General features: G+C 51.5%; 2 protein-coding genes across 3 annotated transcripts; one reads left to right on the forward strand and one right to left on the reverse strand.

Annotated features, from left to right (window-relative positions):
• Positions 1-4265, forward strand: LOC130379915 (transcription factor JunB-like). 2 transcript variants are annotated; one of them, XM_056587048.1, is made up of 2 exons: positions 3-180; positions 417-4265. In XM_056587048.1, the coding sequence occupies exon 2, from the start codon at positions 467-469 to the stop codon at positions 1445-1447; it is 981 nt and encodes a 326-aa protein (XP_056443023.1). In that variant the 5' UTR covers positions 3-180; positions 417-466; the 3' UTR covers positions 1448-4265. The 2 variants fall into 2 exon arrangements, with proteins under 2 accessions (XP_056443022.1, XP_056443023.1); XM_056587047.1 differs by having other exon boundaries at positions 1-4265.
• prdx2 (peroxiredoxin 2) lies at positions 2596-8128 on the reverse strand. The gene is made up of 6 exons (XM_056587049.1): positions 8020-8128; positions 6654-6774; positions 6122-6275; positions 4717-4839; positions 3556-3686; positions 2596-2938 (listed from the first exon to the last, which is right to left on the reverse strand). Exons 2-6 carry the CDS (start codon positions 6754-6756, stop codon positions 2856-2858), a joined length of 594 nt encoding a protein of 197 aa, XP_056443024.1. The 5' UTR covers positions 6757-6774; positions 8020-8128; the 3' UTR covers positions 2596-2855.
• Positions 8129-13437: the final 5309 nt, after the last annotated feature.

Raw genomic sequence — 13437 nt, forward strand, 5'->3', positions numbered from 1 at the left:
AACCCGGAGCGAAACCCAGACCCATTTGATTGAAGCCCGCCTGTGTGGAACACAGTGACGCACAGACACACACAAACGCGCACTAAAAGAGACACAACTCGGGACCAAAACCAGAGGTTTAGTCACCGGACTTCACTTCCGATTCACCAAGAGAAACTAAAGACCAAAAGCAACGACTTGGTACAGTAGCCTACTGTTATCCGCTATATTGGAGGTTTTAGCAGTACTTTGATAACATTGATCTTCGCATAGTAGCCTAGTGCGTCGGGACTGGCTACTACTGCTGAGAGAGAGAGAGGGGGACACCGAAGAGTTTATCCCTGTTTGACTTTGTCTATTCTTCTTGAAAAATATGTCCGCACTAATGGAACAACCCTTTTATGACGACTCGTTTCTCTCTGCTTTCGGCCGTCCAGGAGGCGCTGCTGCCCCGCCACCGGACCCCAAGCTGCCCCGGCAGCAGAACATGACCCTGGACCTCTGCGACCCCTACCACCGCTCCTCCTCTCACCTCCTCAAGCCGCACCACCTGCTGCGCGCCGCCGCGGCCGATGGTGACTTCTACCCGAGCGTGCACGCGGACGTCGGCTCTCTGAAGCTCTGCGCCTCGAACCCCGACCTGGAGCGACTCATCCTCCAGAACAGCACCGGAACCCCCACCATCACCTCCACCTCCACCCCCAGCGGGTTCACCTACAGCCGCAGCATCACCGAGGAACAGGAAGGCTTCGCGGACGGCTTCGTTAAGGCGCTGGACGACCTGCACAAGATGAACCAAATGGCGCCGCCCCCCAACGTGTCCATCGGTGGCGGGACCCTCGGTACCCACAGCGGGGGGGTCCCCGCCTCCTCGGTGTTCGGCTCCTCGCTCCAGGCCGACCACCACCACCTCGAATACACCAACCTGAGCAACTGCACGCCGAACACCGCCAACATGTCGTCCTCTGCGCCCAGCTACCCCTCCACCACCATCAGCTACCTGCCCCATCACCAGTACCCCCACCACCACCACCACCACCAGCTGCCCCCCCAGGCGCACGGGTCTTCCCACCACTTCCAGCACTCCCTGCCCGGCGCAGGGATCCTCCACGCGCAGCGCTACGGAGGGCTGATGAAGGAGGAGCCGCAGACGGTGCCCGACCTGCAGAGCAGCGACTCCGGCTCCCCAGGGCCGATGTCCCCGATCGACATGGAGAACCAGGAGCGCATCAAGGCGGAGCGCAAGAAGCTGAGGAACCGCCTGGCCGCCACCAAGTGCCGGCGGCGGAAGCTGGAGCGCATCTCGCGGCTGGAGGACAAGGTGAAGCTGTTGAAGAACGACAACATGGGGCTGTCCAACACCGCGTCCCTGCTGCGGGATCAGGTGGCCCAGCTCAAGCAGAAGGTCATGACGCACGTCAGTAACGGCTGTCAGCTCATGATGCCGCCTAAAGTCAAGTCTTACTGAAGACTGAAGTAAACGCACTTTTTCTGGAGCTGCTGAACAATGCAGGAGAGGACATGGTTGGTCGTGGAGCGACACTGGGGAACAAATGAGAGAAGTTCTGGTGCGTATGGAGACGAGGAGACGTGGAGGACTATGGACTTTATATGGAGGCTAAGTGATGTGGAGGTTGGTTGTCTTGCCTTCAGGGACCACCAGAGAGACGCACTTAAAAGACTGAAACACTTTGGGGCATTTGGATCAAGTTTTGATGATGTTCTTGTCTTTGGCTTTGCCTGTTTACATTCGACCGTGACGCGTTCATGTGGTACTTAACTTATTGGTTTCTTATTGGTTGTGTTTTTTTGTACAGTATATATATTTAAGTAAATAATATGAATTGAAGAAATGTGTTGGGCGTTCTTTTGAGGGTGGCCGATGCCCATATTTATTGTGGTATTGATTGCCGTCAAGTAGCCTACCATTGGTTTATTTTGCTATTAATTGTCGTTAAAATTAAATCAGTTTTATTTTACCATTAGGTACATAAATAATTCATATTGTTTAAAATATATTCGTTAATTATTTTGCTATGAATTGCCGTTAAAAGTCCATAATGTCTTTTGAACCAACCATATCTGGTCGCTGCAGTGCATCAGTCGACCAGTAGGGTGCCTCGACTGGTTCCGCTCTGCGCGTCCCGGCGTGGGACGGTTCTCTTGACGTCAGGACAGGCCCATTTATGGTCAAACCTGCCGGCTGACGTAATATACCAGCAGGTTTCCGGGAACTCCTGCCTCCTACAGAGCCGGTCAGACCCCGACACTCACAGCCCTGGTTTCCCCAGTAAGGCCAGTAAATGGTTTATTTCCAACAGGGGACTTTCCCCGCAATGGTATTTCTACTTCCTCAAAACATCCCGTGATCATTGCGAGGCCTTCTTATAAAGATGTCACGGCGTGTTCCCTTTAGATGCAATCTAAGCCTTTTCCCCACAATTGCCAAACTGAACAGCTAGTTGTGTGTAAACCTCTGGTCGCGTCATAACAGGTATGATATGGGAACCATAAAAGTCATTACGGTCGAAGTTGTTAAACGTCCGTAAGACAACTAAAACCGCAACTAACTAAAATAACGAGATCCAAACCTAGTCCAATGCTGCTACCTAGTGACGGAAAAGGGCACAACAAGGAACTACCAAGACACGATCGATGCTTTATTAAAGAGCAGACAATACAAATAATACCATCCAGAATATGTTAAGTGTTACCAGTTTCAGTGCTCGGGACTTGCCACAGTTAACTATCCGGAAGAGTTTGGTTTAACATGGTCAGTAATAATACAAGTCGACTTGGTTCTGGGGTAGAAGGAACTGCTAGACAGGAATCTACACTTAAGTGCTATGGTTCGATCTGAACTCAGATGAGGAACATCACTGCTTGGAGAAGAACTCTTTGCTCTTCTTGATGTCGGGAATGATGGTATCATTGCCGGGCTTCCAGCCAGCGGGGCACACTGTAGAGGGGAGACGGTTACGTTAACGACACACATGGAATCAGTGACACGGGTACAATATTGACACACACACACACAGGGCTTCAACAGTCCAGCACAGACATGAGTACAACACGGCTAAAACACACTGATTCAGTCTGCGTATACCCTAGAGTGGTTCCCATACCAGTAACGGAAATTTCTCTGATTCTGCGTAAAATGCAGTATAGGGTATCGCCGATTATGCAAGTCTATGCACCGATCAGATACCATGACGTGACTTGCTCACTTTCTACCACAGGCTGAGAACATCAAACACTACGTGTTATGCTGCGTTTGTTAACGGCCAGATGTGCAAAGTCGGAACGGGAAACGCGCCATTTCCGACCTGCGTGCGTTTGGAGTTAAAACATGGATGCTGAACTACGAGAATAAAAATATATTATAAATTTTAATTATTTAGTTTGAAAGTAAGTGAACTGGCTATACATCCCTGTCATCCTAAGAGATCCCTTCAACAAGAACCAGTGCTTTTAGTAGTTACAATGCTAGATGCTGTATAGGTATCAGCCGATACTCAAGTTCAAGAATCTGTAAGGAAAACAACAACAACTATCGGATCATCGTAGTTGACCCACCTTCTCCGAACTTGTCGGTGTGCTGGAAGGCCTGGACCAGACGGAGGGTCTCGTCCACTGAGCGACCCACTGGGAGGTCGTTGATGGTGATCTGCCTCAGAATGCCCTTATCGTCGATCACAAACAGACCCCTATGAGAGGGACGAGGTAAACACAAGTCAGAGGACGGTCAGAGAACAGTCCCCTGTGAGGACATACAACGGCCTCCGTTTGAAGTCCAGACACGCTTCACCAACGAGTTCAGAGCAACACATCCAAGAGCAAAACAAAAAACAGATTCAATTGAATTGGGTTTGTTAATTAACTGCAAAAGGTGCTGAAGAGCATGCTGCATATGTATAGTACACAAACACATTATATACACACACACACACATAAATGGCTAGAAATGTGTCCGCACAGACATAATCCCAGAGCACAATCCCCATTGGCTCGCCTTCATTACACAACACAAACCGGTTCAGTTAAACCATTGTTTGAGTTGCCTTCCATTATAAAGTTCGAGGAGATCAGCAAAGAAAAACAGAGACAGTAATTACTGTTGTCATTTACCACGCCCCATCTGATAATGGCCATCGTGCCAACTCAACCCTAATGAAAAAGCTTTTAACCTGGTGTTTAAAAGCGGTGGCAACACGATACTGGTCAAACTGGGCAGGTACGGCTGTCAGATAACTGGCCAACACACCCAGGCTGCGACTAACCAGTCCATTCTGGGAGACATTTAAAACTTTCCAGAGAACAAGGAGTGGTTGTTTAATGAGCATTCCTGAGAAGATGGAGATCAAGGGTGAGGTTGGTTTTGCATTAACTAATTTTTTTTATAATCTAACCCATTTTGAACCGACAGTATAACCCAAAAGAATGCACGTCGGTGCGTTGTAGTTTTGTCAATCCTGCTTCTCGTGGCCACTCCATCCTGGACCACATGTGGACAACATGGGACAACACATGAGCGGGTCGGCTGGTGACCAGAAGGTTGCCGGTTCGATCCCCGGCTCCTCCTAGCGTAGTGTCGAGGTGTCCCTGAGCGAGACGCCTCCCCCTGACTGCTCCTGACCAGCTGGCTGTCACCCTGCGTGGTCGACTCCGCCGTCGGTGTGTGAACGTGTGCATGAACGGGTGGATGAATGTTTGAATGTGAAAAGCATCCAGCCTTGCCTGTAGGCGATGCCCTGGTCTTCCTTCAGGACGCCGTAGTCCCGGGAGATGGAGTGGGTGAGGTCGGCCAGCAGGGGGATGTTCATGGGCCCCAGACCCCCCTGCTTCCTGGGAGTGTTGATCCTAACGGACGGACAGACGGACGGACACGTTAACCGGGGGCAGGCCCAAAGAACAGGACACTTTGGAATACCGTTCAAAAATGTTGCGGTCACCCAGACAATTTCATGTTTTCAATCAAAACTCACTTTTGCTCAATGGTTTTACGCTGTGCTAAGATAATTGCGCAAGGGTTTACTAATCATCAATTAGCCTTTTAACATGATAGAACACAGTAGTGATGGTGGCTGGAAATGGGAGACTTTAAACCAGGGGTCACCAACCTTTTTGAACCAGAGAGCTACTTCATGGGTACCGAGTCATACGAAGGGCACCCCGTTTGATACGCTCTTCTGAAATAACAAATTTGCTCAGTTTGCCTTTAGTTATATATTATTAATATTGATTAATGATACTCATCTATGTGAAGACACTGATCATGTTAATGATTGCTCACAATCATTAACAATGACTTAAAAAAGGTGGGAAAGAATTGTTCAAGAATGAGCTGTGCTATTTCAGAACCGGCCTGCGGGCGCCTCATGTGGTCCTTGCGGGCGCGGGGACTGTGTTGGTGACCCCTGCTTCAGACCTATGTAGATATTCCATTGAAAACCAGCCGTTTACAGCTAGAATACTCATTTAACACATGAACAATGTCTAGACTGTATTTGAAAAAGTGCTTCTCTTTAAAAAATATTTCTAAGTGACCCCAAACTTTTGAAAGGTAGTTTACATCATTTGTTTGCCAAGCATCTAGAACAGACAGGATATCAATCCAACTGAAATGGACATTCTTTAAGCTATCAGTTATTAACACAGCCCCGCCCATGGCCGCTAGCCAGTCTTTACACAGAGCAACACTTGTTTTTCTACGCATGGACTTTTCTCCTCAAGTAAAGTTGGATGAACCCCAACGACCAGGCGGTAAAACCAGGCGGTGAAACCAGGCCTTTAGGCTTATCAGCGTTACACAGCGATATATGATAAGCTGAGGGGGAGGGGCTTATCAAGACCTCTGGGGCAACAGTCGGCCCACTTAGAAAGCACAGTTAAACATATCAAACATCTACGACAGCAGACGTTTAATAATTAATAATTATAATAATTTCATTTCAGAAGTCTGCTTGGCCTTTCCATCCAAACATTAAGTAGCCTTTTCCTGCTGGGTGGCCGAGGTTAAGGTGTGAATCCCATTCGTAGTAATCATCTAAACACGTGCATTGGTTTGAGACCAGATGTGCTTCCCATTCGTAGTAATCATCTAAACGCGTGTATTGGTTTGAGACCAGTGCCCCGTGCTCACCAGGCGAGGTGGCTGAACTGGGAGTCAGTGGAGGCTCCCAGCACCTCACAGCCGATCTTGCGGAACTCCTCGGCGCGGTCGCTGAACGCCACGATCTCAGTGGGGCAGACGAAGGTGAAGTCCAAAGGGTAGAAGAACAATATCACGTACTTCCCTGAGCAAACAAGAGGAGACAAGGAGAGTCAACACTAATGTACACACTTGTTGTACGTCCTAACACTTAAAAATAGTATTACGTTGTGTAGCATCTTATCCTAGCCAACTCTGTTGCATATGGGGAATGGGTTAACCTAGTGATAGTTAGTGCTTGGCACTATGAACATCCTTACTGTACCGACAGCGATATATTGTTGTCTACAAATGTACTTATTGTAGGTGGCTTTGCATAAAAGCGTCTGCCAAATGTGCTTGCAGTCAGTTTGGTTTGAAATTGAAGCGCGCAAAATGATATGGATTTATTAGACCAATCAACAGGTAGATCATTCACGTGGGCGTATTACAAATGCCAAAGTCGAGGTTTAAAGCCCTTCACCTTGGTAGCTGGACAGGCTGACGTCCTTGAACTCTCCGTTCACCACGGCGGTGGTGGTGAAGGCCGGGGCAGGCTTCCCGATCTGGGCGCTTCCAGCAGACATGATTTCGGGGGTCGTTGCCTGGAGGGAACACAAACAGCAACCATCAAGAGAGGCTGTGACTCAGGAGGCAGAGCGGGTAGGTTTGGAACAGGAAGGTTGCTAGTTCGATTCCCGGCTCCTCCTGCGAGTGTCGGGGTGTCCTTGAGCGAGACGCCCCAGCCTACATGTTCCCGACGGGCTGGCTGTCGCCTTGCGTGGCTGACACCGTCGTCGGTGGGCGAATGAATGGGTGAATGTTGGGCAATATTGTAACGCGCTTTGAGGGGCCACTGGTTAAAAAAGCTCTGTATAAATGCAGTCTATCTACCCGTTTAGTCTCACCAGCATGCAGGATGGACTTCCAGAAGAAAAAGGCACAATATTTGTCTGCAATTAAAGTGTTCCCTGAAGGTTTTGAAGCCCTCCAGCTAAGTCACTGGGTCAGTAGTTTTTTTAAAAGCTTACACAGATTTAAACCGGCAGTGAAAGCAGAAGTAGCAGCTGCAGACGTCTCATGGGTTTTCCCGACACAATAGAGATTATTATTCGTCCAGGAATGATGAGAACCTCATGACCGACTTAAACACCAGCGTGACTGAACCAGTGCAGACCCTGCCAGTAAACCAGTCCAGAGCCTTGAGTCTAAACCAGTCTAAAACTGGCCACTAAACTAGTGCAGACCCTGCAGCTAAACCAGTCCAGAGTCTTCCACTAAACCAGCCCCCATTACCCACTAAACCAGTCTACATCAACCACATACTCAGGTTTTATGCATCAAGTGGTCAGTCGGTCTCATAACGTAACTCAATAATATTAGACACTTTGAAAATAGCGAACGCTAAAAAAAAGTAAAAGTAATAGCATTGTGGTCTAGGGCAGACCCAGCATGACTTTGCACTAAATCCTCCTGAAAACGCAGAAGGGGGAGGGAGAGAGGGGAGAAAGGGGGAGATAGAGGAGAAGGAGGAGAAAGGGAGAGAGGGGAGAAAAGGGGGAGAGAGAGGGGAGAAAGAATGAGGAGAAAAGGGGGAAAAGGAGAGGGGAGAATAGAGGGGGGGGGAAGGGGGAGACAGAGGAGAAAAGGGGGGCAGAGATAGGAGGTTATATAAAGAAAAGTGGATTGAATCGTGGAGAGACAAAGAGCGGCTCGAGGCCCGCGGGATGCGAACCCGCCACGATGACCCGCACGCCTCGCTGCAGCCATAAGGCGCCTTCCTCATGTCTCCTCGACTCCTTAACATGGCGGGCGTCTCCTAGACTAGCAGAAACAACACACACACTTACGTTGAGTAGGAGAGAGAACCAAAGTCAGCCGTGAGCACCGGACCACTGAGCAGGAGACCGGCGGACAGAAGGAGAGAGAGGCTGAAGTAGGCGGGACCCGTCAGCCTACCCGGAAGTTATAGTGCTTGGCCCATGAGTTAAACCAGAGGCGGAGTACAGGGTTTTTCAAAGTAAAAGGTTGGAGGCAGACAATGCTGCAGAAACAGTGCTTGTTTGAAAGTTGTGCTTGGTAGAGTTCAAAAGATTTGTATCATTGTTAATTAGCAGCAGATAAACATTGGTTTGTATACGGATCGATAGGTATTACACTCTTGACAGACTGACAGATCATTTTAAATCGGGGATGGGGTGCTCCAGGCATCCAATGCAGTCACCACAACACTTTGGAACAGACAGAATAATGAAGGAGAAGGGAAAAGTGCATACAGGAGATGTAGACTGCTGCTAATTTTACACAAACAAACACATCGACAGAAACAGTCGTTCATTGATAAGTTGTCATTGGTAAAAGTTAGACATTTGTCGATATTGTTTCGTAAACAATGTATTTCATTCATAGGGTTACACACGATTGATTCGCATTTAACGCTTCACGATATTAAAAGAATGCCTTTTATTTTGAAATGCCCTCTTCTGAAAGAGGGCATGGACTTCCGCCCTCCCTTGTGGAAGGTTTTGTTGTCATCAAGCCTCTCGGGCAGATCTGCGATCTGAGGTCTCCAAGGTTGAAATAAACATAAAAGGTAACGTTAGTGGCTATATGATCTTATATCGTGTTTATTAAACTTATAATAAGTAAATGTATTCATATATATAAACACTCTGATCAAGCATGGCAGCCAGCAGTTAGCTGCATTCACATACACACGCACACACACACAGACACACACCCACACACACACAAAAGGACGCTAAAAGTTCACCATAGTTTCCACATCACATATATATATAATATATAACGTAGTGTTCATCTGTGTTGTTGTGTCCCAGATATAACGTGCTCCTGTTTTTGGGCTAGCCGTTGGAGCGACCAGACCCTGACTCTACCTTTAACCCTGGTCTATCTCCTCTCGTATCAGGGTCTGGGTGACACAAAGGTCGAGGTTTTACGTTTTGTAAACCTCAAAGGTCACCAGCCATGGAAAAAAGACGTGAGTACTGTTGATATGCACGCACACACACGCATACACATGTTTAGCAAGAAGCCGATTTAACTGTGACCCTTTCCACAGTCATACTTCAGCCTCTGTACCGTGTTGTGAAACCACATCAGGGTTTCCCGCAGCACTTTACAGTTTATGCGGCCATCCAAGCAACGCACGCCTGCCGCCTTAACTTTTTTTATAATGTAAATGTTATTGTAAATATTGTAAAATTATCAAAATATAGATAAATATAGATCAGACCCCCCCCCAACCACCTTAAGTAACGCATTTTCTGTGGGAAACCCTGAACATTGCCTTGTTTGTTTTCGTGCAGCTTCGTCCAAAAAGGTGTGTGGCGTGTGCGGCTGCAGCTTCGCCACCCGCCAGGGGCTGTCCAGCCACGCCCGCTTGCACCTGCGTCACCTCGGGGTGCCGCTGTCGGAGTGTACCAACGGGCCCATCGCGCTGCTCTACGAGCTCAAGGAGAGCAAAGGCTCCCAGCTGGACTTCACCCTGGACCCCAAGACCCCCATGGTGCTCCCCGGCCATGAGGTACAGAGCCACTCAAAGACGCTGTTTGAGGAGCTCCCCGCCCCGAAGGATCCTCTGCTGGGATCTCTCACCGGTGGGACCAGTGGTATCGCCACCGCTCTCCCACTGGTCTCTCCCCATAAACGGACAGAGTCCAGGGACGTCGAGGCCCAGAGTTCGAGCGCCAAACAGACGACACTGAAACCGATCTGGGCCCCGCAGGACACAGACGCCCCCCTGTCCTTGGGTAGGTCCCCCCTCTGACCGGCATCTGATCTGTGCTGCTGTAGGGATATGCGTGGGGGTTCTAGTGACACACACACACATACTACTACTACTACTACTACTACTACTTCTTCTTCTTGTTCTTCCTCTTCGGCGTTGTTTACTCCCTGTCCTACCATTAGAACAAAATAAGACGATGATTCATCCTTGATTAATGTTGCAACACGTTAACCAATCTTGTAACAACACAACTCCGTACCAGTCTTATTTCCTGTTTTTCTCATTACTGATTGTTATTACTCTGTACATGCCACTGTGATGTGTGTTTGGGTCACTGTCCCCCCACTCATTTTATGTTGTCTTTAATTTGTTTTATAACATCAACTCCTGTCCAGGAAAACGATAGTTATGTTATTATAACTCTAGTTCTATTTCATGTAGGCTCATCTAGGCTTCGCCTTATGGGTTTGTCCCGTGCGCGCGAGTGCGCGCACGGGACAAACCGGTCAAATAAACGTAAAAAAAAAAAGTGCATCAACACAACATCTTATGCAACAACTGGGGAGTCGGACCATTTTCAAACGCCTCCATTCCGCTCCTGCAGTGTCCGACACCAGCGACGAGGTGCACGTGTGCCGGGTGTGCGGCGCGTGGTACGAGACGCGCAAGGGCCTGTCCAGCCACGCCCGGGCCCACCTGAGGCAGCTCGGCGTCTCGGACGCCAGCTCCAAGATCAGCCCCATCGCGCTGCTGTACAGCCTCAAGAACCTCCCGCCGGAGGACCCCCGGCCCGGGACCCCCCAGTCCCCCCAGTCCAAACCCGCCGCCGCCAAACGCCCCTCCCTGGACCCCCCCCCCTCCACCAGCGCCCTCCCGGGCCCCCCGCCCGCCAAGCGGCCCAAGGTGCCGAAGGAGTTTGTGTGCGTCCTCTGCGGGGAGCAGTTCGAGAACCGCAAGGGCCTGGGCAGCCACGCGCGCTCCCACCTGCGGCAGATCGGCGTGTCGGACATGCTGGGGAAGACCTCGGCGGTGGACGCCATCGAGGAGCTGGCCAGCAGCGGCGTGCTGGCGGACATCTGGCCCCTGACCAAAGCCAGGGCGCAGCAGTCGGCCCCGTCTCCGGCGCCGGCCCCGCCCCCGGCGCCGGCCCCGCCGCCGCCCCCCGTGTCGTTCCCCCCCAGCGGCAGCGCTCTGTCCAGCCCCGGCCCCGGCCTCCCCGCGCCCGTCAGCAAAGCCCCGAAGGCGAAGAAGGGGTTCCGGCTGGCGGTGGACCCCCAGCTGAAGAAGCCCAAGCGGGCGCCGCTGGACACGGGGGCGACGCCCACCTCGGTGAACTTCATCGAGCCCACGTTGGACGGCCAGCCCATCCCCTTGATCCTCTGCGAGTACTGCGGCCAGCTCTTTGACTCGCGGAAGGGCCTCTCCTGCCACGTGCGCGCCCACCTGCGCCAGCTCGGCGTGCCCTGGTCCAGCAAGTCGTCGCCCATCGACCTCCTCCGGCAGCTGATGGGGAAGGGCGTGCCCCTGGAAGCCCTGGACCCGGCGTCGGGCAAGAAGCCCCACAACCGTAAGTCAACGCACCCCCCGGTGAGGTTAGACCAAGTCCACGCACCCCCCGGTGAGGTTAGACCAAGTCCACGCACCCCCCGGTGAGGTTAGACCAACACACCCCCCGATGAGGTTAGACCAAGTCCACGCACCCCCCGGTGAGGTTAGACCAAGTCCACGCACCCCCCGGTGAGGTTAGACCAAGTCCACACACCCCCCGGTGAGGTTAGACCAACACACCCCCCGGTGAGGTTAGACCAAGTCCACGCACCCCCCGGTGAGGTTAGACCAAGTCCACACACCCCCCGGTGAGGTTAGACCAACACACCCCCCGGTGAGGTTAGACCAAGTCAACGCACCCCCCGGTGAGGTTAGACCAACACACCCCCCGGTGAGGTTAGACCAACGCACCCCCCGGTGAGGTTAGACGAAGTCCACACACCCCCCGGTGAGGTTAGACCAACACACCCCCCGGTGAGGTTAGACCAAGTCAACGCACCCCCCGGTGAGGTTAGACCAACACACCCCCCGGTGAGGTTAGACCAACGGGGCCGTTTGGCCGGCGTCACGTTGGGTCACATCGTCACCGCTGTAAAGCCAGCAGACATTAGCCGGGAATACAGGTATATTAGATTTAAACATTAGTTTAAATTTAAATATACTTTGGTTTTATTCATGCAGGTTTTTTTTTTTTTTAAACACAAACTGTGTTGCATTGCAAAGGTTGTAAAGGTTGTAAAACACACAAACATTAGCCGTAAATACAAGTGTAAGCTTGTATAAAAATATACTTTGACGTTTAAATATACATCGGTTTTTTTCGTGCAGGTATTCATTAGTGATTTACTGATTGCCATAGAAAGCTTAAGATATAGATAGATAGATGAAAACGTTATTAATCCCTGAGGGGAGAGATGCTAAAGTAAGGAACACAACAAACGGGAAACATAGTATAAACACAACAAACAGAACAAACACAACACAGTATAAACACAACAAACACAACAAACATAACAAACACAACACAGTATGCCCGGTGGTTCAGCCCTGTCCCTCTGTGTCCTCCCGTCCCCAGCCGCCTTCTGCGAGCTGTGCGGGTTCGAGTTCAGCCACCGGAAGGCGCTGGCGAGCCACGCCCGGGCCCACCTCCGGCAGCTGGGCGTCACCGAGTGGAAGAGCGACGGCTCCAAGGGGTCCCCCATCGAGCTGCTCAACGAGTGGATCCAGAAGGAGCCCGCCAAGGTGGCCGAGATCACCCAGCGATACCTGCTGGGGGACCTCTTCATCAAGAAGGTAGGGGGGGGGGGACCTCTACATCAAGAAGGTAGGGGGGGGGGGGGGGACCCCTACATCAAGGAGGTAGGGGGGGGGGGGACCCCTACATCAAGGAGGTAGGGGGGGGGGGACCTCTACATCAAGAAGGTAGGGGGGGGGGGGACCCCTACATCAAGAAGGTAGGGGGGGACGGACCTCTACATCAAGAAGGTAGGGGGGGGGGGGGGGGGGAGAGAGGGAGGATCTAGATTTGCAGTGAATCAAGGATAGTAGAACTGATTTCAAACTCTTCCTGCTGATGAGCATCAAATCCACATGAACTTCTGCGTCGATTCATTCGTTGCCTCAACAAGCCGGTACCAGACATCTGATGTTGGATCCTACTGACCCTACTGGCCCTGACCCATCGCTGTGTGTTCCTCCGTCCCCAGAGGCCGGCGCCGCCCCCCGCCCCCCCGCAGGACGCTGTCCCTGCGGCCCCCAGGAGCCCTGAGCCTCTGGGGCCTCTGCCGGCCCCCCGGGCAGGCAGGGAGCTGCTGGGGGTCCCCGGGGCGTCCCCCAAGGCCGCCCGCAAGCTGTCCACCATGGAGAGGGGCCCCGGGGGGCCCAAGCAGCTGGCCTTCAGCGACGTCACGGCGCCGTCCCCGACCCGTAAGTTCACCTGGACTCTGCATCGCCCCCCCCTCCTGGCACT

Source organism: Gadus chalcogrammus, chromosome 3, assembly GCF_026213295.1.
Source record: "Gadus chalcogrammus isolate NIFS_2021 chromosome 3, NIFS_Gcha_1.0, whole genome shotgun sequence".
NCBI lineage: Eukaryota > Metazoa > Chordata > Actinopteri > Gadiformes > Gadidae > Gadus > Gadus chalcogrammus.

What these genes read in the sequence shown, in the direction of transcription:
- LOC130379915 (XM_056587047.1), top strand. Translation starts at nt 353, where the DNA reads ATGTCCGCACTAATGGAACAACCCTTTTATGACGACTCGTTTCTCTCT.
- prdx2 (XM_056587049.1), bottom strand. Translation starts at nt 6,756, where the DNA reads ATGTCTGCTGGAAGCGCCCAGATCGGGAAGCCTGCCCCGGCCTTCACC. An exon ending in CAGTTCAGCCACCTCGCCTG is followed by an intron (nt 4,840 to 6,121) that starts GTGAGCACGGGG and finishes TCCGTCCGTTAG; the next exon opens with GATCAACACTCCCAGGAAGC. An exon ending in GACCAGGGCATCGCCTACAG is followed by an intron (nt 3,687 to 4,716) that starts GCAAGGCTGGAT and finishes TCCCTCTCATAG; the next exon opens with GGGTCTGTTTGTGATCGACG.